At 52.5% G+C, this 21905-nt stretch overlaps 1 protein-coding gene and 29 non-coding genes across 30 annotated transcripts in view; all 30 read right to left on the bottom strand.

The window, feature by feature from the left end:
• The window catches only part of LOC126315461 (uncharacterized), a gene marked incomplete at its 3' end in the record, with an annotated part of 119611 nt that overhangs the window by 48763 nt on the left and 48943 nt on the right, over positions 1-21905 (bottom strand). Inside the window, exons 4-5 of the mRNA XM_049992704.1 lie at positions 12912-13709; positions 9163-9333 (exon numbers count right to left, since the gene is read on the bottom strand). Coding sequence (XP_049848661.1) covers positions 9163-9333; positions 12912-13709 — 969 coding nt within the window. The remainder of the gene's footprint in view (positions 1-9162; positions 9334-12911; positions 13710-21905) is intronic.
• Trnal-uag (transfer RNA leucine (anticodon UAG)) lies at positions 389-470 on the bottom strand. Its single transcript has one exon. It is a non-coding gene; the product is annotated as a tRNA-Leu (tRNA).
• Positions 924-995, bottom strand: Trnah-gug (transfer RNA histidin (anticodon GUG)). The gene has a single exon. It is a non-coding gene; the product is annotated as a tRNA-His (tRNA).
• On the bottom strand, positions 1382-1453 carry Trnae-cuc (transfer RNA glutamic acid (anticodon CUC)). Its single transcript has one exon. It is a non-coding gene; the product is annotated as a tRNA-Glu (tRNA).
• On the bottom strand, positions 1899-1980 carry Trnal-uag (transfer RNA leucine (anticodon UAG)). The gene has a single exon. It is a non-coding gene; the product is annotated as a tRNA-Leu (tRNA).
• Trnah-gug (transfer RNA histidin (anticodon GUG)) lies at positions 2434-2505 on the bottom strand. Its single transcript has one exon. It is a non-coding gene; the product is annotated as a tRNA-His (tRNA).
• Positions 2892-2963, bottom strand: Trnae-cuc (transfer RNA glutamic acid (anticodon CUC)). The gene has a single exon. It is a non-coding gene; the product is annotated as a tRNA-Glu (tRNA).
• Trnal-uag (transfer RNA leucine (anticodon UAG)) lies at positions 3409-3490 on the bottom strand. The gene has a single exon. It is a non-coding gene; the product is annotated as a tRNA-Leu (tRNA).
• Trnah-gug (transfer RNA histidin (anticodon GUG)) lies at positions 3944-4015 on the bottom strand. Its single transcript has one exon. It is a non-coding gene; the product is annotated as a tRNA-His (tRNA).
• On the bottom strand, positions 4402-4473 carry Trnae-cuc (transfer RNA glutamic acid (anticodon CUC)). Its single transcript has one exon. It is a non-coding gene; the product is annotated as a tRNA-Glu (tRNA).
• Positions 4919-5000, bottom strand: Trnal-uag (transfer RNA leucine (anticodon UAG)). Its single transcript has one exon. It is a non-coding gene; the product is annotated as a tRNA-Leu (tRNA).
• Positions 5454-5525, bottom strand: Trnah-gug (transfer RNA histidin (anticodon GUG)). The gene has a single exon. It is a non-coding gene; the product is annotated as a tRNA-His (tRNA).
• On the bottom strand, positions 5912-5983 carry Trnae-cuc (transfer RNA glutamic acid (anticodon CUC)). Its single transcript has one exon. It is a non-coding gene; the product is annotated as a tRNA-Glu (tRNA).
• On the bottom strand, positions 6429-6510 carry Trnal-uag (transfer RNA leucine (anticodon UAG)). The gene has a single exon. It is a non-coding gene; the product is annotated as a tRNA-Leu (tRNA).
• Positions 6964-7035, bottom strand: Trnah-gug (transfer RNA histidin (anticodon GUG)). The gene has a single exon. It is a non-coding gene; the product is annotated as a tRNA-His (tRNA).
• Trnae-cuc (transfer RNA glutamic acid (anticodon CUC)) lies at positions 7422-7493 on the bottom strand. The gene has a single exon. It is a non-coding gene; the product is annotated as a tRNA-Glu (tRNA).
• Trnah-gug (transfer RNA histidin (anticodon GUG)) lies at positions 15130-15201 on the bottom strand. The gene has a single exon. It is a non-coding gene; the product is annotated as a tRNA-His (tRNA).
• Positions 15588-15659, bottom strand: Trnae-cuc (transfer RNA glutamic acid (anticodon CUC)). Its single transcript has one exon. It is a non-coding gene; the product is annotated as a tRNA-Glu (tRNA).
• Positions 16105-16186, bottom strand: Trnal-uag (transfer RNA leucine (anticodon UAG)). The gene has a single exon. It is a non-coding gene; the product is annotated as a tRNA-Leu (tRNA).
• Positions 16640-16711, bottom strand: Trnah-gug (transfer RNA histidin (anticodon GUG)). Its single transcript has one exon. It is a non-coding gene; the product is annotated as a tRNA-His (tRNA).
• Positions 17098-17169, bottom strand: Trnae-cuc (transfer RNA glutamic acid (anticodon CUC)). The gene has a single exon. It is a non-coding gene; the product is annotated as a tRNA-Glu (tRNA).
• Trnal-uag (transfer RNA leucine (anticodon UAG)) lies at positions 17615-17696 on the bottom strand. Its single transcript has one exon. It is a non-coding gene; the product is annotated as a tRNA-Leu (tRNA).
• Trnah-gug (transfer RNA histidin (anticodon GUG)) lies at positions 18150-18221 on the bottom strand. The gene has a single exon. It is a non-coding gene; the product is annotated as a tRNA-His (tRNA).
• On the bottom strand, positions 18608-18679 carry Trnae-cuc (transfer RNA glutamic acid (anticodon CUC)). Its single transcript has one exon. It is a non-coding gene; the product is annotated as a tRNA-Glu (tRNA).
• Positions 19125-19206, bottom strand: Trnal-uag (transfer RNA leucine (anticodon UAG)). Its single transcript has one exon. It is a non-coding gene; the product is annotated as a tRNA-Leu (tRNA).
• Positions 19660-19731, bottom strand: Trnah-gug (transfer RNA histidin (anticodon GUG)). Its single transcript has one exon. It is a non-coding gene; the product is annotated as a tRNA-His (tRNA).
• Trnae-cuc (transfer RNA glutamic acid (anticodon CUC)) lies at positions 20118-20189 on the bottom strand. The gene has a single exon. It is a non-coding gene; the product is annotated as a tRNA-Glu (tRNA).
• On the bottom strand, positions 20635-20716 carry Trnal-uag (transfer RNA leucine (anticodon UAG)). Its single transcript has one exon. It is a non-coding gene; the product is annotated as a tRNA-Leu (tRNA).
• On the bottom strand, positions 21170-21241 carry Trnah-gug (transfer RNA histidin (anticodon GUG)). Its single transcript has one exon. It is a non-coding gene; the product is annotated as a tRNA-His (tRNA).
• Positions 21628-21699, bottom strand: Trnae-cuc (transfer RNA glutamic acid (anticodon CUC)). The gene has a single exon. It is a non-coding gene; the product is annotated as a tRNA-Glu (tRNA).

Genomic DNA, 21905 nt, shown 5'->3' with positions numbered 1-21905 from the left:
AAGTGTAAAAAAATCCACTCTCGCGCGTTATAGAGCGGCGTGCTCCGGACGCATTTCGTGGAGACGAACGCCAGCAATGATGAGAGCAAAAGGCGCCTACAAATCCTGTCGTTGCACCACGCACTGTTCTACGACAATTCACGAAACAGACGCTCACGCCTTGTTGTGCCGTTTTCTTTGCGGGCAAAGAGTGCAGCTGTCTACGACACAGGCTACATTACACGTTTGGCACCTGTGGGTTTGGAACCCACGCCTCCGAAGAGACTGGTGCCTGATACCAGCGCCTGAGACCGCTCGGCCACGCTACCTACACAACACGCGCGTCACAAGAGCTGCGTCCTACCCCACGAGAACACACCGCATCGGCACAAAAATGAGACGTCAAAATTGGCAACGGTGGGATTCGAACCCACGCCTCCGAAGAGACTGGTGCCTAAAACCAGCGCCTTAGACCGCTCGGCCACGTTACCGTTGCAGCAGCACCGGCAAAACGTTTCATTTGTACTACAAAGGTCACTTCGAAATGGAAGTATCTTGGCAATCGCCGTGCCATGTCCACTGGAAGCATCTCTTTAGGCCGTCCACAACAAGAAAATGCCGTGCCCGCCGTATGGTAGCGACGCCACTTGTCTGTAGCTGTCGCAGTTAAGGAGACAGCATCAAGAGACGTTTTCGTGCCGTGACCATGTTTCGAAACCTGGGCTTTCCGTAACCACTAAAGTATCATAGCTGTACCTGTCAGGCGGAGCTAGAATGTTCCATGTAACAGACATATGTGAGCTCAAGAAGATTGCACTTGTGATGAAGTGGTAGTACGGACTGCGGCCTGCGGAACACGAGTGAAAAACCAAGGAAGCACTGTGATTTCGGGTACTCGTGCACTATCGTCAATGCAATGGCAGCAAGGAAAAACTTTCAAAAATTGCCGTGACCAGGATTCGAACCTGGGTTATTGCGGCCACAACGCAATGTCCTAACCACTAGACGATCACGGCCATGGCCACGGAGGCGCCCACGGAAGCAGCTGGCTGGAATGCAAGTGTCGATACACAGCAAAGCCTAGGCCAAGGTGTACGCCACAGCAGTGGCAGACACGATCTCCATCACATGCATGCGAGCAAATGAACGTGCCTGCGCTGTCAGTACACTAACTACAGTGGTTAGCTGCATCCACCTCCGTGGCAATGTGTTGCAGACCTCCAAGCCTCTTGACAACAGGTACCGGTATGTGGCTGGATAACAAGTGGATAGACGCCGCATCTCTCTCGCCGTCAGGTGTTGCAACGAATCATACTTAACGTGGCTTTGTGCACGCGTCAGCGTAGCGTCAGTCGAGCAAAGTCGAGACAAGTCGCATAAGAGGAGCAACAAAAACGCGCACTTCCGGTACCGGGAATCGAACCCGGGCCTCCTGGGTGAGAGCCAGGTATCCTAGCCACTAGACCACACCGGATAACGACGGCAGCGCTCCTCCAGCGAACGCAGCAGCAACCCACGGTTAATCGACGACAAGTGTAAAAAAATCCACTCTCGCGCGTTATAGAGCGGCGTGCTCCGGACGCATTTCGTGGAGACGAACGCCAGCAATGATGAGAGCAAAAGGCGCCTACAAATCCTGTCGTTGCACCACGCACTGTTCTACGACAATTCACGAAACAGACGCTCACGCCTTGTTGTGCCGTTTTCTTTGCGGGCAAAGAGTGCAGCTGTCTACGACACAGGCTACATTACACGTTTGGCACCTGTGGGTTTGGAACCCACGCCTCCGAAGAGACTGGTGCCTGATACCAGCGCCTGAGACCGCTCGGCCACGCTACCTACACAACACGCGCGTCACAAGAGCTGCGTCCTACCCCACGAGAACACACCGCATCGGCACAAAAATGAGACGTCAAAATTGGCAACGGTGGGATTCGAACCCACGCCTCCGAAGAGACTGGTGCCTAAAACCAGCGCCTTAGACCGCTCGGCCACGTTACCGTTGCAGCAGCACCGGCAAAACGTTTCATTTGTACTACAAAGGTCACTTCGAAATGGAAGTATCTTGGCAATCGCCGTGCCATGTCCACTGGAAGCATCTCTTTAGGCCGTCCACAACAAGAAAATGCCGTGCCCGCCGTATGGTAGCGACGCCACTTGTCTGTAGCTGTCGCAGTTAAGGAGACAGCATCAAGAGACGTTTTCGTGCCGTGACCATGTTTCGAAACCTGGGCTTTCCGTAACCACTAAAGTATCATAGCTGTACCTGTCAGGCGGAGCTAGAATGTTCCATGTAACAGACATATGTGAGCTCAAGAAGATTGCACTTGTGATGAAGTGGTAGTACGGACTGCGGCCTGCGGAACACGAGTGAAAAACCAAGGAAGCACTGTGATTTCGGGTACTCGTGCACTATCGTCAATGCAATGGCAGCAAGGAAAAACTTTCAAAAATTGCCGTGACCAGGATTCGAACCTGGGTTATTGCGGCCACAACGCAATGTCCTAACCACTAGACGATCACGGCCATGGCCACGGAGGCGCCCACGGAAGCAGCTGGCTGGAATGCAAGTGTCGATACACAGCAAAGCCTAGGCCAAGGTGTACGCCACAGCAGTGGCAGACACGATCTCCATCACATGCATGCGAGCAAATGAACGTGCCTGCGCTGTCAGTACACTAACTACAGTGGTTAGCTGCATCCACCTCCGTGGCAATGTGTTGCAGACCTCCAAGCCTCTTGACAACAGGTACCGGTATGTGGCTGGATAACAAGTGGATAGACGCCGCATCTCTCTCGCCGTCAGGTGTTGCAACGAATCATACTTAACGTGGCTTTGTGCACGCGTCAGCGTAGCGTCAGTCGAGCAAAGTCGAGACAAGTCGCATAAGAGGAGCAACAAAAACGCGCACTTCCGGTACCGGGAATCGAACCCGGGCCTCCTGGGTGAGAGCCAGGTATCCTAGCCACTAGACCACACCGGATAACGACGGCAGCGCTCCTCCAGCGAACGCAGCAGCAACCCACGGTTAATCGACGACAAGTGTAAAAAAATCCACTCTCGCGCGTTATAGAGCGGCGTGCTCCGGACGCATTTCGTGGAGACGAACGCCAGCAATGATGAGAGCAAAAGGCGCCTACAAATCCTGTCGTTGCACCACGCACTGTTCTACGACAATTCACGAAACAGACGCTCACGCCTTGTTGTGCCGTTTTCTTTGCGGGCAAAGAGTGCAGCTGTCTACGACACAGGCTACATTACACGTTTGGCACCTGTGGGTTTGGAACCCACGCCTCCGAAGAGACTGGTGCCTGATACCAGCGCCTGAGACCGCTCGGCCACGCTACCTACACAACACGCGCGTCACAAGAGCTGCGTCCTACCCCACGAGAACACACCGCATCGGCACAAAAATGAGACGTCAAAATTGGCAACGGTGGGATTCGAACCCACGCCTCCGAAGAGACTGGTGCCTAAAACCAGCGCCTTAGACCGCTCGGCCACGTTACCGTTGCAGCAGCACCGGCAAAACGTTTCATTTGTACTACAAAGGTCACTTCGAAATGGAAGTATCTTGGCAATCGCCGTGCCATGTCCACTGGAAGCATCTCTTTAGGCCGTCCACAACAAGAAAATGCCGTGCCCGCCGTATGGTAGCGACGCCACTTGTCTGTAGCTGTCGCAGTTAAGGAGACAGCATCAAGAGACGTTTTCGTGCCGTGACCATGTTTCGAAACCTGGGCTTTCCGTAACCACTAAAGTATCATAGCTGTACCTGTCAGGCGGAGCTAGAATGTTCCATGTAACAGACATATGTGAGCTCAAGAAGATTGCACTTGTGATGAAGTGGTAGTACGGACTGCGGCCTGCGGAACACGAGTGAAAAACCAAGGAAGCACTGTGATTTCGGGTACTCGTGCACTATCGTCAATGCAATGGCAGCAAGGAAAAACTTTCAAAAATTGCCGTGACCAGGATTCGAACCTGGGTTATTGCGGCCACAACGCAATGTCCTAACCACTAGACGATCACGGCCATGGCCACGGAGGCGCCCACGGAAGCAGCTGGCTGGAATGCAAGTGTCGATACACAGCAAAGCCTAGGCCAAGGTGTACGCCACAGCAGTGGCAGACACGATCTCCATCACATGCATGCGAGCAAATGAACGTGCCTGCGCTGTCAGTACACTAACTACAGTGGTTAGCTGCATCCACCTCCGTGGCAATGTGTTGCAGACCTCCAAGCCTCTTGACAACAGGTACCGGTATGTGGCTGGATAACAAGTGGATAGACGCCGCATCTCTCTCGCCGTCAGGTGTTGCAACGAATCATACTTAACGTGGCTTTGTGCACGCGTCAGCGTAGCGTCAGTCGAGCAAAGTCGAGACAAGTCGCATAAGAGGAGCAACAAAAACGCGCACTTCCGGTACCGGGAATCGAACCCGGGCCTCCTGGGTGAGAGCCAGGTATCCTAGCCACTAGACCACACCGGATAACGACGGCAGCGCTCCTCCAGCGAACGCAGCAACAACCCACGGTTAATCGACGACAAGTGTAACAAAATCCACTCTCGCGCGTTATAGAGCGGCGTGCTCCGGACGCATTTCGTGGAGACGAACGCCAGCAATGATGAGAGCAAAAGGCGCCTACAAATCCTGTCGTTGCACCACGCACTGTTCTACGACAATTCACGAAACAGACGCTCACGCCTTGTTGTGCCGTTTTCTTTGCGGGCAAAGAGTGCAGCTGTCTACGACACAGGCTACATTACACGTTTGGCACCTGTGGGTTTGGAACCCACGCCTCCGAAGAGACTGGTGCCTGATACCAGCGCCTGAGACCGCTCGGCCACGCTACCTACACAACACGCGCGTCACAAGAGCTGCGTCCTACCCCACGAGAACACACCGCATCGGCACAAAAATGAGACGTCAAAATTGGCAACGGTGGGATTCGAACCCACGCCTCCGAAGAGACTGGTGCCTAAAACCAGCGCCTTAGACCGCTCGGCCACGTTACCGTTGCAGCAGCACCGGCAAAACGTTTCATTTGTACTACAAAGGTCACTTCGAAATGGAAGTATCTTGGCAATCGCCGTGCCATGTCCACTGGAAGCATCTCTTTAGGCCGTCCACAACAAGAAAATGCCGTGCCCGCCGTATGGTAGCGACGCCACTTGTCTGTAGCTGTCGCAGTTAAGGAGACAGCATCAAGAGACGTTTTCGTGCCGTGACCATGTTTCGAAACCTGGGCTTTCCGTAACCACTAAAGTATCATAGCTGTACCTGTCAGGCGGAGCTAGAATGTTCCATGTAACAGACATATGTGAGCTCAAGAAGATTGCACTTGTGATGAAGTGGTAGTACGGACTGCGGCCTGCGGAACACGAGTGAAAAACCAAGGAAGCACTGTGATTTCGGGTACTCGTGCACTATCGTCAATGCAATGGCAGCAAGGAAAAACTTTCAAAAATTGCCGTGACCAGGATTCGAACCTGGGTTATTGCGGCCACAACGCAATGTCCTAACCACTAGACGATCACGGCCATGGCCACGGAGGCGCCCACGGAAGCAGCTGGCTGGAATGCAAGTGTCGATACACAGCAAAGCCTAGGCCAAGGTGTACGCCACAGCAGTGGCAGACACGATCTCCATCACATGCATGCGAGCAAATGAACGTGCCTGCGCTGTCAGTACACTAACTACAGTGGTTAGCTGCATCCACCTCCGTGGCAATGTGTTGCAGACCTCCAAGCCTCTTGACAACAGGTACCGGTATGTGGCTGGATAACAAGTGGATAGACGCCGCATCTCTCTCGCCGTCAGGTGTTGCAACGAATCATACTTAACGTGGCTTTGTGCACGCGTCAGCGTAGCGTCAGTCGAGCAAAGTCGAGACAAGTCGCATAAGAGGAGCAACAAAAACGCGCACTTCCGGTACCGGGAATCGAACCCGGGCCTCCTGGGTGAGAGCCAGGTATCCTAGCCACTAGACCACACCGGATAACGACGGCAGCGCTCCTCCAGCGAACGCAGCAGCAACCCACGGTTAATCGACGACAAGTGTAAAAAAATCCACTCTCGCGCGTTATAGAGCGGCGTGCTCCGGACGCATTTCGTGGAGACGAACGCCAGCAATGATGAGAGCAAAAGGCGCCTACAAATCCTGTCGTTGCACCACGCACTGTTCTACGACAATTCACGAAACAGACGCTCACGCCTTGTTGTGCCGTTTTCTTTGCGGGCAAAGAGTGCAGCTGTCTACGACACAGGCTACATTACACGTTTGGCACCTGTGGGTTTGGAACCCACGCCTCCGAAGAGACTGGTGCCTGATACCAGCGCCTGAGACCGCTCGGCCACGCTACCTACACAACACGCGCGTCACAAGAGCTGCGTCCTACCCCACGAGAACACACCGCATCGGCACAAAAATGAGACGTCAAAATTGGCAACGGTGGGATTCGAACCCACGCCTCCGAAGAGACTGGTGCCTAAAACCAGCGCCTTAGACCGCTCGGCCACGTTACCGTTGCAGCAGCACCGGCAAAACGTTTCATTTGTACTACAAAGGTCACTTCGAAATGGAAGTATCTTGGCAATCGCCGTGCCATGTCCACTGGAAGCATCTCTTTAGGCCGTCCACAACAAGAAAATGCCGTGCCCGCCGTATGGTAGCGACGCCACTTGTCTGTAGCTGTCGCAGTTAAGGAGACAGCATCAAGAGACGTTTTCGTGCCGTGACCATGTTTCGAAACCTGGGCTTTCCGTAACCACTAAAGTATCATAGCTGTACCTGTCAGGCGGAGCTAGAATGTTCCATGTAACAGACATATGTGAGCTCAAGAAGATTGCACTTGTGATGAAGTGGTAGTACGGACTGCGGCCTGCGGAACACGAGTGAAAAACCAAGGAAGCACTGTGATTTCGGGTACTCGTGCACTATCGTCAATGCAATGGCAGCAAGGAAAAACTTTCAAAAATTGCCGTGACCAGGATTCGAACCTGGGTTATTGCGGCCACAACGCAATGTCCTAACCACTAGACGATCACGGCCATGGCCACGGAGGCGCCCACGGAAGCAGCTGGCTGGAATGCAAGTGTCGATACACAGCAAAGCCTAGGCCAAGGTGTACGCCACAGCAGTGGCAGACACGATCTCCATCACATGCATGCGAGCAAATGAACGTGCCTGCGCTGTCAGTACACTAACTACAGTGGTTAGCTGCATCCACCTCCGTGGCAATGTGTTGCAGACCTCCAAGCCTCTTGACAACAGGTACCGGTATGTGGCTGGATAACAAGTGGATAGACGCCGCATCTCTCTCGCCGTCAGGTGTTGCAACGAATCATACTTAACGTGGCTTTGTGCACGCGTCAGCGTAGCGTCAGTCGAGCAAAGTCGAGACAAGTCGCATAAGAGGAGCAACAAAAACGCGCACTTCCGGTACCGGGAATCGAACCCGGGCCTCCTGGGTGAGAGCCAGGTATCCTAGCCACTAGACCACACCGGATAACGACGGCAGCGCTCCTCCAGCGAACGCAGCAGCAACCCACGGTTAATCGACGACAAGTGTAAAAAAATCCACTCTCGCGCGTTATAGAGCGGCGTGCTCCGGACGCATTTCGTGGAGACGAACGCCAGCAATGATGAGAGCAAAAGGCGCCTACAAATCCTGTCGTTGCACCACGCACTGTTCTACGACAATTCACGAAACAGACGCTCACGCCTTGTTGTGCCGTTTTCTTTGCGGGCAATGAGTGCAGCTGTCTACGACACAGGCTACATTACACGTTTGGCACCTGTGGGTTTGGAACCCACGCCTCCGAAGAGACTGGTGCCTGATACCAGCGCCTGAGACCGCTCGGCCACGCTACCTACACAACACGCGCGTCACAAGAGCTGCGTCCTACCCCACGAGAACACACCGCATCGGCACAAAAATGAGACGTCAAAATTGGCAACTTTTTTTTTTTTTTTCTTTTTTTTTTTATATTATTTATATTTTATTTTTTTTGTGGGCCTCCCATCTCCCCTTATAGCCCGTCCTTTCGCTCTCCAAATAACGCCTTCGTCGGCGAGCTTCTCAGCTATAGTTAGTGCTGTTGCCAGATGTAACTTAAACGAAAACCAACGTTGACCAAAGCAAAATGAAAAGTAAGCCTCCTTCCTCTGAGGCATTGTTGGTGAAAGGGTTAACGGAAAGGTGTGGATCTTCACGGAAATCAAAGTAAACATGCGATTGCTCGTGAAGCGGAAAATAAAGAACAACTATATATTACTTTCGGAAATCAGTCAAAGAAAAATCCATTCAGCACACAAAGCAAGACGCCATCCAGCAATGGAGAAATCAATTAACACGGACGCTCACCGTGAAAAAATGGAAAAAAAAATGTGATGTTCACTCCAAAGAAACAAGAAAGAAAAGAAATAATGCAATTCAATTAAGAAAAGCACACTAGCAATCCTGACCAAACTAAAAGCAAGTAAACACAACGAAATGTCCTCGCAGCATCACGATCCCATACCATAACATGGCAGAGTGGAAAACAAGAGGAAAATAAAGAAAGGAAAACAAAAATCCTCGCATAACACTATATACGAGGCAATTCCCAAGGGAGAAATGTCTCCCGATTACGTTATATTTTTCGTTCCTTATACTGAATATACATGCATCGCTAAACGAACACTCTCACTATCACGTCACAGTTTTAAGCTGGAAAGTGTAAAATTAATTAAGTCGACATCGGTAAGGAGCAAAAGCATGCGCCAAAGCGACATGCAAAAAATTTGCAAAAGTCATAACATAATCAGTATGAACATGGTACTTGCCGTGCTCAGTCCATAAGTAGGTGAGAAAATCCAAACGATCCGTCAGTTTGAGACAAAAGAGTGAATAAATTGTATGGCCGAGTAACCATATCGTGGCATTGCGTTTGGTGGATGGAAACGCCTTACACTGAGGTACGATTGCATCTGCCACTGTCACCTGCGCTGTAGACACCCTATTGACGAGACGAATCATATCCCGAGCAGTGTCCCACACAGCACGGAACCGACGGCACACGAAACGATGTTGAATGGTATCTTCGACATGGCACTCTTCGCATGCAGGGGACGGACTCAGATGAATAGAGTGCAGTTTAGCATTTGTAGGAATCGTGCCATTGACCACTTTATACCACGTTGCTCTGACAGGTGCAGGAAGCACGGGGGAGGTGATGTTGCGCCAAACTGTCCGCCAGTCAGTGCGCGGTAGGCGGTACTCCCACTTGTTTCTGGCCGGTAATCCCCGCAGAGCACGGACAATGTCGCCCACACGGCCCCCGCTGGAGCCACTATGCGCAAGATAACTGCCGTTAAAATAAAAAAGCCGCACGTAATTCAGCGCAAAGGGTATGTGGCTGACAGAGACCGGAGCAACTACGGAAGGTGGGCGGTATTGGGTGAACAACCTGACCGTGGCACTGCTGGTGCCTTTCTCCAATACGGCCGTAGTCCGTTTGAGGAGGAGCGCCGCGCATTTGGCGGAAAAATCCACCAGACCGAGTCCCCCATCGGCCGGATGTAAGGTGCAGGTGGCTAACGAAACCTTGAAAATGTCCCCTTTCCATAGGAGCCAGTAGACGGCCTGTTTAATAGCGCGATCTAGAAGCTTAGGAACCGGGAGAACCTGTGCCAAATACCACGCTCGAGCTAAGATGGTAGTGTTAATGAGATGCACCTTGTCATGGAGCGCCAAATGTCGGGCCGCATGAATTTTAACAACCGCCCTAACGGTGTGTAAGACGGGACGCCAATTCAGAGCCTCCATGCGCTGAGGATTATCAGATAAAATAACCCCCAGGACTTTGTGCTGCTGCACAACACTGAACCAATTTCGACGCACATGGCTCATGCGTGGAGTAAGAGGCAGCAAAACCGTCTTGTGAACATTCACAACGGCCCCCGTCGCCTTCTCAAACAGCCGGAGAACAGAGTACAGGGTATCAACATCAGCCGGCCGACCCAAGAACACCCCAAGATCGTCGGCATAAGCCCGACAAGTGAGGCGATCTTCCCCAAGTTGGATCCCGGGACACTCGCGGCAGATAGACCGCAGCAGCGGGTCGAGCGCCAAAGCGTAAAGTGTCATTGACAACGGGCAACCCTGTCTGACCGAGCGAGTTAGACGTATAGGCTGACTGAGGGACCCATTGACCATGACACTCGACGTGGCATTGCGCAAAAAACCCTGAACCGTGTGCGTAAACTTACGGCCAAAGCCCATTGCAACCATGACACGCCGCAAATAGGCATGGCCAACCCTGTCAAACGCATTCTGGAAATCGATCAACATAATGGCTGCCGACCGAACTCTGTTGCCGCGTACAAAACCGATACAGTCCCTATAGGCCAGAACGGCGTCAAAAATATTCCTGTCACGCACAGCACACGTCTGATGTTCACAGAGAACGCGCGGCATGACTTGCCGCAGTCTGTGCGCGACGCACCTCGCCATGATCTTATAGTCCGCGTTTAACAGAGTGATCGGTCGAACAGCGTGGATATTCGGCATCGCTTTCGATTTGGGAATGAGCGTGATGCATCCCGCTGCAAATTCCGTTGGTAGAGGAGCGCCATTAAGAATTTCATTCGCGATACCGGTTAACGTATCGCGTAAAAGGTTAAAAAATTGCAAATAAAATTCAGCGGGAATGCCGTCCGTTCCGGGAGATTTTCCCCTAGGACTTCGCTTGACAGCTTCGTGCAATTCATCGGACGTAAAAGCCTCATTAAGATGGACACGGTCTGTGCGACGTAAAACATTAGGAATCCCCTGTAAAAGACGACGCAGCGCAGCGGGTTCGACATCAACGTCCCGAAAGAGAGACTCAAAATGTGCGTGGATTTCCCTCTCAATCGTCACCCTGTCGGAAGTCTTTGTTCCATCCCGAGTGACCCACGCATTAAAGGCCAATCGTTCGCGCATCTTCCGCTCTCTGTTAAGATGATATATAGAGAGCGGCTCCCCGTCCACGGCACCCACAGGTTGGCACCGAGTAACCGGCCCCCTACCCTTTCGCCGCAGATCGGTCAAAAGTTCGGCCTGAAATTGTTTAAAAATGGGAAGAAGATGCGGCTGGGCCGTAACTTGGCGGGCGAGGTCCTTCAAACAGCTCTGATAAAACTGTGACGTCGAGCGACGCCAGTGCGCTGCGTCTCGGCTAAAATTAATTAAAAAGGTCCGGACTGCAGGTTTGGCAGTGCCAACCCACCACCTGAGAACGCTACTATCACCGGGTTTAGCCTGCAGAAGTTTGTGCCACATATCAGTGAAGCACTGCTGAAAATGAGAGTCGGCCAGCAGGCTGCAGTTAAACTTCCATAGATTTCGGCGATAGGAAGGCCTAAAAAATGGAAGCGAAAGTTCACAAAAATAACTGCAATGATCTGAAAAAATAACTGGCCTAACCTCAGATCGAACCACCGGGGCCGCTAGTGACGATGACACATAGATCCGATCAAGTCGGCTGTGTCCCTGTGGATAAAAATAGGTAAATTGGGTGTCAACCGGGTGGAGCATTCGCCACGTGTCCTGCAGATTAAAACTTGTGAGAAGCGTGTGGAGTTCCTGACACTTGTTGGGGCGCGGCTCCTGATCGCGGTCATCGGTGACCGCATTAAAATCACCGCCGAGAATTACATGAGCGGAATTACGGTGCAAAACCTCACACAGCTCCTGACTATAAAAGAGCCGCCGCGCCGCGTAGTCGCTACCGGAAGGAGCATAAACATTAACAAACGTGACGCCTTCAATAGTGCACGCAATAGCGCGGCCAGTAGGGAGACACTCGATATTAGTGACATTGAGCCCGGGGCAGACTAAAATAGCTGTACCGGTGACATTGTCTGACACCACATTATCCACAATAACGTAGTCACTCAGATCGGTTAAAAGAAGGAGAGCCTCCCGTGTCACTTCTTGCAAAAAGGCGACATGGCAACGGGTTTCACATAAAAGAGTTTTTAAGGCAAAGACCTTATGAGGACTACGCATTTTGTTAACATTAACAGTAAGTATATGCCAACGACGCGTGTCAGGAACCATACACAACGCAAGGAGCAACAAATATAGTGTGCACAAGAAGCGAGGCAGTATCGCTGCGTAGATAACAAGTAATGTAGACAAGATCGGCGGCGGGGGGCACACACCAGACACAACAAAGACAAGAAATAACAAGAAGAATAAAATTCAAAGAAGCGTGCACAACGGTGGAAGCATTGGCGTCACAAGGAGCACACACTGTTTCAACACAAAACGACTAAAAGTTCCGCCAGCGGACAATAAACACCAGACATTTTCAAAGGCTAAAACTTAGGTCCGCAAAAAAAATTGCATGCACACGTGCCGCTAAAAATATGCAAGGAAGTGGCAAGCACAGTAAAATATGTCTAAAACGGATGTCACACATCAGACGCGCGAAAAAAAGGTATACGCACCACAAAAGCGGCACATGCACCGGTATGACAGCACATGGTCTTGAGAGGAACGGGGTAAACACACAAAAAACGCGTGTCAGACCCCATACACAACAAAACTACACAACTGTGTGAAAAATGAATGCTCACATCTGGAAAAGCACCCGTGTATCCATAAGGATCCAAGTGAGCGGCAAGAACGACTAAAATGTGCCTCCTACGAGCGGCTGGCACCCAACACATTTAAAAATACCAAACACATTTAAAATACACACCAAATAAAAACACACAACGACGGGTGCAGTGGCGCTGCCAAAATTACACTCGCGTGCGAAAATACAGGTTAAAACGCGCAACAGACCGGTGTCACACAAGATAGGCAAGAATACGCCACAAAAAACAACGTTAAACTTAGGCAACGGCGGATGCAATCACGCTGCCAAGCAAAGAGCAAAGTCGCGCTACGTACCGGCTCCAGTGCCGTCGTCCACCTCCACGTCCGCCGCCCAGTCACACTTATCACCGGAAAACACGGGGGGCTGAACCACCTCCGTGTCCATACTAACAGCGGCACCGAAAGGAGCCGCCGTGGCAGGTCCAGCGCCGACGGCAGAAACAGATCCAGAATCCTGCGAGTGCGGCCGGATGCGACGGCAATGTGAGTCGTCCGATTTACGTTTGGCTGCCAAGTGTGCAGGAGACACGCCCTGAACAACGTCCATCGCCATACCGCTTGCTACGACAGGCTCCGTTTTAGTAAGGAGAACCTTTAGCTGCCGCACTTTCTCGTCCCGCTTGGACTCCGCGGAACTCACGGACGCCTCGGGCTGACTGCAAGCAGCAGGCCGCTGCCGACGGCGTTCGGAAGCCGGCGCCTGCCGCGAGTCAACAACCGCGCGCTGCGAGGCCCGTTGCAATTTTTTTAGTTTAGAGGTGGACTTGTACGGTGGAACACAAGTTACCACTGGGGACGGCGTTCGCGCCTTACGAGAGGAGACACCCGAAATACTCGCGCTGCGAATGCGGGGAACGTTTTCAGCCCTCTCAGTCGGCCTTTCCCGACGCGGCTTGGGTTCCGCGGGGGCGTCAAGACGCTCCTCACGGTCTACAGCAACGACGGCAGCAGCGGACACATTCTCATTCACAACAGTGGGAGCAGCCTCTGATACGGGTTCTAATACGGACAGCGTTACATCAGCCGGTACAGGGTCAGACATAATCGGTAGCTCAATTTTGTCAACAGCCTGCGTATCAGGCACGGGGGCCGCTACATCGACAGGCAAAGAAATCACAGGCAACGCCGGGGAGCTATCAGCAACAGGAACGGAAGGTGTAACGTCCATAGCCACAACGTCGGTCGCAATCGCAGGTGCAGACACACGACTCGCACGTGCGGGGGAGGCGCCAAGCGCGACTGACGCCCACGTCACCTCATCCTGACCGTCTGTCCTTGGTAATTGCACAGGGCGACTACGTTTCGGACAGTCCTGTCGAAAATGTCCGGTACCATTGCAAAAAGAACAGGTTGCCGGTTGACCGCTATAAGTAATAAAGGCCCGATGGCCAGCAACAACAACAAAAGACGGTATATGCTGTCGGACAATCATGCGGACACTGCGAACACCGTTCTCAACGTCGTAATGATAAGCTGACGACCATTTCTCTTTTACGACCGAAAGCACTGTACCATACGGAAGTAAACTACGAGAAATAGTTTCATTACGGACTTCGAATGGCAGGTTAAACACGCGAACAGTGCGTATACCATAACCCGCGTTCGATAACACAACATCACTAATAGTACCGTCAAGGTGCCTGATTTTACGTATACCACCATTCACATTGACTAGAGTATCACACATATCGGAAGACGACAGTTTTAAAAATACCGAGTTAAGGAACGCGTCAAGTTGAACGCCAAGAACAACACTTTTCGGTAATTGAAGATCACTTTTAATCCATTCATGAATCTCGAAAGCCGTAGGCCTACGCACGGATCTATCAAACGCGCACTGAATATTGTTCTGACGATTCTCTGAATGATTGAGATCCATGGTACTCACGAGAATAACAAACTACTGAAGAAACAGCGCCGCGAAGCACACGCCGCCGACCGCGATCCGCAGGTAAACACCGCCCGACACGCCGCAGCGAGCGCGCGATGTGTTCGGGCCCACGGCTCCGAAGAGACTGGTGCCGAAAACCAGCGCCTTAGACCGCTCGGCCACGTTACCGTTGCAGCAGCACCGGCAAAACGTTTCATTTGTACTACAAAGGTCACTTCGAAATGGAAGTATCTTGGCAATCGCCGTGCCATGTCCACTGGAAGCATCTCTTTAGGCCGTCCACAACAAGAAAATGCCGTGCCCGCCGTATGGTAGCGACGCCACTTGTCTGTAGCTGTCGCAGTTAAGGAGACAGCATCAAGAGACGTTTTCGTGCCGTGACCATGTTTCGAAACCTGGGCTTTTCGTAACCACTAAAGTATCATAGCTGTACCTGTCAGGCGGAGCTAGAATGTTCCATGTAACAGACATATGTGAGCTCAAGAAGATTGCACTTGTGATGAAGTGGTAGTACGGACTGCGGCCTGCGGAACACGAGTGAAAAACCAAGGAAGCACTGTGATTTCGGGTACTCGTGCACTATCGTCAATGCAATGGCAGCAAGGAAAAACTTTCAAAAATTGCCGTGACCAGGATTCGAACCTGGGTTATTGCGGCCACAACGCAATGTCCTAACCACTAGACGATCACGGCCATGGCCACGGAGGCGCCCACGGAAGCAGTTGGCTGGAATGCAAGTGTCGATACACAGCAAAGCCTAGGCCAAGGTGTACGCCACAGCAGTGGCAGACACGATCTCCATCACATGCATGCGAGCAAATGAACGTGCCTGCGCTGTCAGTACACTAACTACAGTGGTTAGCTGCATCCACCTCCGTGGCAATGTGTTGCAGACCTCCAAGCCTCTTGACAACAGGTACCGGTATGTGGCTGGATAACAAGTGGATAGACGCCGCATCTCTCTCGCCGTCAGGTGTTGCAACGAATCATACTTAACGTGGCTTTGTGCACGCGTCAGCGTAGCGTCAGTCGAGCAAAGTCGAGACAAGTCGCATAAGAGGAGCAACAAAAACGCGCACTTCCGGTACCGGGAATCGAACCCGGGCCTCCTGGGTGAGAGCCAGGTATCCTAGCCACTAGACCACACCGGATAACGACGGCAGCGCTCCTCCAGCGAACGCAGCAGCAACCCACGGTTAATCGACGACAAGTGTAAAAAAATCCACTCTCGCGCGTTATAGAGCGGCGTGCTCCGGACGCATTTCGTGGAGACGAACGCCAGCAATGATGAGAGCAAAAGGCGCCTACAAATCCTGTCGTTGCACCACGCACTGTTCTACGACAATTCACGAAACAGACGCTCACGCCTTGTTGTGCCGTTTTCTTTGCGGGCAATGAGTGCAGCTGTCTACGACACAGGCTACATTACACGTTTGGCACCTGTGGGTTTGGAACCCACGCCTCCGAAGAGACTGGTGCCTGATACCAGCGCCTGAGACCGCTCGGCCACGCTACCTACACAACACGCGCGTCACAAGAGCTGCGTCCTACCCCACGAGAACACACCGCATCGGCACAAAAATGAGACGTCAAAATTGGCAACGGTGGGATTCGAACCCACGCCTCCGAAGAGACTGGTGCCTAAAACCAGCGCCTTAGACCGCTCGGCCACGTTACCGTTGCAGCAGCACCGGCAAAACGTTTCATTTGTACTACAAAGGTCACTTCGAAATGGAAGTATCTTGGCAATCGCCGTGCCATGTCCACTGGAAGCATCTCTTTAGGCCGTCCACAACAAGAAAATGCCGTGCCCGCCGTATGGTAGCGACGCCACTTGTCTGTAGCTGTCGCAGTTAAGGAGACAGCATCAAGAGACGTTTTCGTGCCGTGACCATGTTTCGAAACCTGGGCTTTCCGTAACCACTAAAGTATCATAGCTGTACCTGTCAGGCGGAGCTAGAATGTTCCATGTAACAGACATATGTGAGCTCAAGAAGATTGCACTTGTGATGAAGTGGTAGTACGGACTGCGGCCTGCGGAACACGAGTGAAAAACCAAGGAAGCACTGTGATTTCGGGTACTCGTGCACTATCGTCAATGCAATGGCAGCAAGGAAAAACTTTCAAAAATTGCCGTGACCAGGATTCGAACCTGGGTTATTGCGGCCACAACGCAATGTCCTAACCACTAGACGATCACGGCCATGGCCACGGAGGCGCCCACGGAAGCAGCTGGCTGGAATGCAAGTGTCGATACACAGCAAAGCCTAGGCCAAGGTGTACGCCACAGCAGTGGCAGACACGATCTCCATCACATGCATGCGAGCAAATGAACGTGCCTGCGCTGTCAGTACACTAACTACAGTGGTTAGCTGCATCCACCTCCGTGGCAATGTGTTGCAGACCTCCAAGCCTCTTGACAACAGGTACCGGTATGTGGCTGGATAACAAGTGGATAGACGCCGCATCTCTCTCGCCGTCAGGTGTTGCAACGAATCATACTTAACGTGGCTTTGTGCACGCGTCAGCGTAGCGTCAGTCGAGCAAAGTCGAGACAAGTCGCATAAGAGGAGCAACAAAAACGCGCACTTCCGGTACCGGGAATCGAACCCGGGCCTCCTGGGTGAGAGCCAGGTATCCTAGCCACTAGACCACACCGGATAACGACGGCAGCGCTCCTCCAGCGAACGCAGCAGCAACCCACGGTTAATCGACGACAAGTGTAAAAAAATCCACTCTCGCGCGTTATAGAGCGGCGTGCTCCGGACGCATTTCGTGGAGACGAACGCCAGCAATGATGAGAGCAAAAGGCGCCTACAAATCCTGTCGTTGCACCACGCACTGTTCTACGACAATTCACGAAACAGACGCTCACGCCTTGTTGTGCCGTTTTCTTTGCGGGCAAAGAGTGCAGCTGTCTACGACACAGGCTACATTACACGTTTGGCACCTGTGGGTTTGGAACCCACGCCTCCGAAGAGACTGGTGCCTGATACCAGCGCCTGAGACCGCTCGGCCACGCTACCTACACAACACGCGCGTCACAAGAGCTGCGTCCTACCCCACGAGAACACACCGCATCGGCACAAAAATGAGACGTCAAAATTGGCAACGGTGGGATTCGAACCCACGCCTCCGAAGAGACTGGTGCCTAAAACCAGCGCCTTAGACCGCTCGGCCACGTTACCGTTGCAGCAGCACCGGCAAAACGTTTCATTTGTACTACAAAGGTCACTTCGAAATGGAAGTATCTTGGCAATCGCCGTGCCATGTCCACTGGAAGCATCTCTTTAGGCCGTCCACAACAAGAAAATGCCGTGCCCGCCGTATGGTAGCGACGCCACTTGTCTGTAGCTGTCGCAGTTAAGGAGACAGCATCAAGAGACGTTTTCGTGCCGTGACCATGTTTCGAAACCTGGGCTTTCCGTAACCACTAAAGTATCATAGCTGTACCTGTCAGGCGGAGCTAGAATGTTCCATGTAACAGACATATGTGAGCTCAAGAAGATTGCACTTGTGATGAAGTGGTAGTACGGACTGCGGCCTGCGGAACACGAGTGAAAAACCAAGGAAGCACTGTGATTTCGGGTACTCGTGCACTATCGTCAATGCAATGGCAGCAAGGAAAAACTTTCAAAAATTGCCGTGACCAGGATTCGAACCTGGGTTATTGCGGCCACAACGCAATGTCCTAACCACTAGACGATCACGGCCATGGCCACGGAGGCGCCCACGGAAGCAGCTGGCTGGAATGCAAGTGTCGATACACAGCAAAGCCTAGGCCAAGGTGTACGCCACAGCAGTGGCAGACACGATCTCCATCACATGCATGCGAGCAAATGAACGTGCCTGCGCTGTCAGTACACTAACTACAGTGGTTAGCTGCATCCACCTCCGTGGCAATGTGTTGCAGACCTCCAAGCCTCTTGACAACAGGTACCGGTATGTGGCTGGATAACAAGTGGATAGACGCCGCATCTCTCTCGCCGTCAGGTGTTGCAACGAATCATACTTAACGTGGCTTTGTGCACGCGTCAGCGTAGCGTCAGTCGAGCAAAGTCGAGACAAGTCGCATAAGAGGAGCAACAAAAACGCGCACTTCCGGTACCGGGAATCGAACCCGGGCCTCCTGGGTGAGAGCCAGGTATCCTAGCCACTAGACCACACCGGATAACGACGGCAGCGCTCCTCCAGCGAACGCAGCAGCAACCCACGGTTAATCGACGACAAGTGTAAAAAAATCCACTCTCGCGCGTTATAGAGCGGCGTGCTCCGGACGCATTTCGTGGAGACGAACGCCAGCAATGATGAGAGCAAAAGGCGCCTACAAATCCTGTCGTTGCACCACGCACTGTTCTACGACAATTCACGAAACAGACGCTCACGCCTTGTTGTGCCGTTTTCTTTGCGGGCAAAGAGTGCAGCTGTCTACGACACAGGCTACATTACACGTTTGGCACCTGTGGGTTTGGAACCCACGCCTCCGAAGAGACTGGTGCCTGATACCAGCGCCTGAGACCGCTCGGCCACGCTACCTACACAACACGCGCGTCACAAGAGCTGCGTCCTACCCCACGAGAACACACCGCATCGGCACAAAAATGAGACGTCAAAATTGGCAACGGTGGGATTCGAACCCACGCCTCCGAAGAGACTGGTGCCTAAAACCAGCGCCTTAGACCGCTCGGCCACGTTACCGTTGCAGCAGCACCGGCAAAACGTTTCATTTGTACTACAAAGGTCACTTCGAAATGGAAGTATCTTGGCAATCGCCGTGCCATGTCCACTGGAAGCATCTCTTTAGGCCGTCCACAACAAGAAAATGCCGTGCCCGCCGTATGGTAGCGACGCCACTTGTCTGTAGCTGTCGCAGTTAAGGAGACAGCATCAAGAGACGTTTTCGTGCCGTGACCATGTTTCGAAACCTGGGCTTTCCGTAACCACTAAAGTATCATAGCTGTACCTGTCAGGCGGAGCTAGAATGTTCCATGTAACAGACATATGTGAGCTCAAGAAGATTGCACTTGTGATGAAGTGGTAGTACGGACTGCGGCCTGCGGAACACGAGTGAAAAACCAAGGAAGCACTGTGATTTCGGGTACTCGTGCACTATCGTCAATGCAATGGCAGCAAGGAAAAACTTTCAAAAATTGCCGTGACCAGGATTCGAACCTGGGTTATTGCGGCCACAACGCAATGTCCTAACCACTAGACGATCACGGCCATGGCCACGGAGGCGCCCACGGAAGCAGCTGGCTGGAATGCAAGTGTCGATACACAGCAAAGCCTAGGCCAAGGTGTACGCCACAGCAGTGGCAGACACGATCTCCATCACATGCATGCGAGCAAATGAACGTGCCTGCGCTGTCAGTACACTAACTACAGTGGTTAGCTGCATCCACCTCCGTGGCAATGTGTTGCAGACCTCCAAGCCTCTTGACAACAGGTACCGGTATGTGGCTGGATAACAAGTGGATAGACGCCGCATCTCTCTCGCCGTCAGGTGTTGCAACGAATCATACTTAACGTGGCTTTGTGCACGCGTCAGCGTAGCGTCAGTCGAGCAAAGTCGAGACAAGTCGCATAAGAGGAGCAACAAAAACGCGCACTTCCGGTACCGGGAATCGAACCCGGGCCTCCTGGGTGAGAGCCAGGTATCCTAGCCACTAGACCACACCGGATAACGACGGCAGCGCTCCTCCAGCGAACGCAGCAGCAACCCACGGTTAATCGACGACAAGTGTAAAAAAATCCACTCTCGCGCGTTATAGAGCGGCGTGCTCCGGACGCATTTCGTGGAGACGAACGCCAGCAATGATGAGAGCAAAAGGCGCCTACAAATCCTGTCGTTGCACCACGCACTGTTCTACGACAATTCACGAAACAGACGCTCACGCCTTGTTGTGCCGTTTTCTTTGCGGGCAAAGAGTGCAGCTGTCTACGACACAGGCTACATTACACGTTTGGCACCTGTGGGTTTGGAACCCACGCCTCCGAAGAGACTGGTGCCTGATACCAGCGCCTGAGACCGCTCGGCCACGCTACCTACACAACACGCGCGTCACAAGAGCTGCGTCCTACCCCACGAGAACACACCGCATCGGCACAAAAATGAGACGTCAAAATTGGCAACGGTGGGATTCGAACCCACGCCTCCGAAGAGACTGGTGCCTAAAACCAGCGCCTTAGACCGCTCGGCCACGTTACCGTTGCAGCAGCACCGGCAAAACGTTTCATTTGTACTACAAAGGTCACTTCGAAATGGAAGTATCTTGGCAATCGCCGTGCCATGTCCACTGGAAGCATCTCTTTAGGCCGTCCACAACAAGAAAATGCCGTGCCCGCCGTATGGTAGCGACGCCACTTGTCTGTAGCTGTCGCAGTTAAGGAGACAGCATCAAGAGACGTTTTCGTGCCGTGACCATGTTTCGAAACCTGGGCTTTCCGTAACCACTAAAGTATCATAGCTGTACCTGTCAGGCGGAGCTAGAATGTTCCATGTAACAGACATATGTGAGCTCAAGAAGATTGCACTTGTGATGAAGTGGTAGTACGGACTGCGGCCTGCGGAACACGAGTGAAAAACCAAGGAAGCACTGTGATTTCGGGTACTCGTGCACTATCGTCAATGCAATGGCAGCAAGGAAAAACTTTCAAAAATTGCCGTGACCAGGATTCGAACCTGGGTTATTGCGGCCACAACGCAATGTCCTAACCACTAGACGATCACGGCCATGGCCACGGAGGCGCCCACGGAAGCAGCTGGCTGGAATGCAAGTGTCGATACACAGCAAAGCCTAGGCCAAGGTGTACGCCACAGCAGTGGCAGACACGATCTCCATCACATGCATGCGAGCAAATGAACGTGCCTGCGCTGTCAGTACACTAACTACAGTGGTTAGCTGCATCCACCTCCGTGGCAATGTGTTGCAGACCTCCAAGCCTCTTGACAACAGGTACCGGTATGTGGCTGGATAACAAGTGGATAGACGCCGCATCTCTCTCGCCGTCAGGTGTTGCAACGAATCATACTTAACGTGGCTTTGTGCACGCGTCAGCGTAGCGTCAGTCGAGCAAAGTCGAGACAAGTCGCATAAGAGGAGCAACAAAAACGCGCACTTCCGGTACCGGGAATCGAACCCGGGCCTCCTGGGTGAGAGCCAGGTATCCTAGCCACTAGACCACACCGGATAACGACGGCAGCGCTCCTCCAGCGAACGCAGCAGCAACCCACGGTTAATCGACGACAAGTGTAAAAAAATCCACTCTCGCGCGTTATAGAGCGGCGTGCTCCGGACGCATTTCGTGGAGACGAACGCCAGCAATGATGAGAGCAAAAGGCGCCTACAAATCCTGTCGTTGCACCACGCACTGTTCTACGACAATTCACGAAACAG

Source organism: Schistocerca gregaria, unplaced genomic scaffold, assembly GCF_023897955.1.
Source record: "Schistocerca gregaria isolate iqSchGreg1 unplaced genomic scaffold, iqSchGreg1.2 ptg000570l, whole genome shotgun sequence".
Classification (NCBI taxonomy): Eukaryota; Metazoa; Arthropoda; class Insecta; order Orthoptera; family Acrididae; genus Schistocerca; species Schistocerca gregaria.
This window is presented reverse-complemented; position numbering and strand designations above follow the sequence as displayed.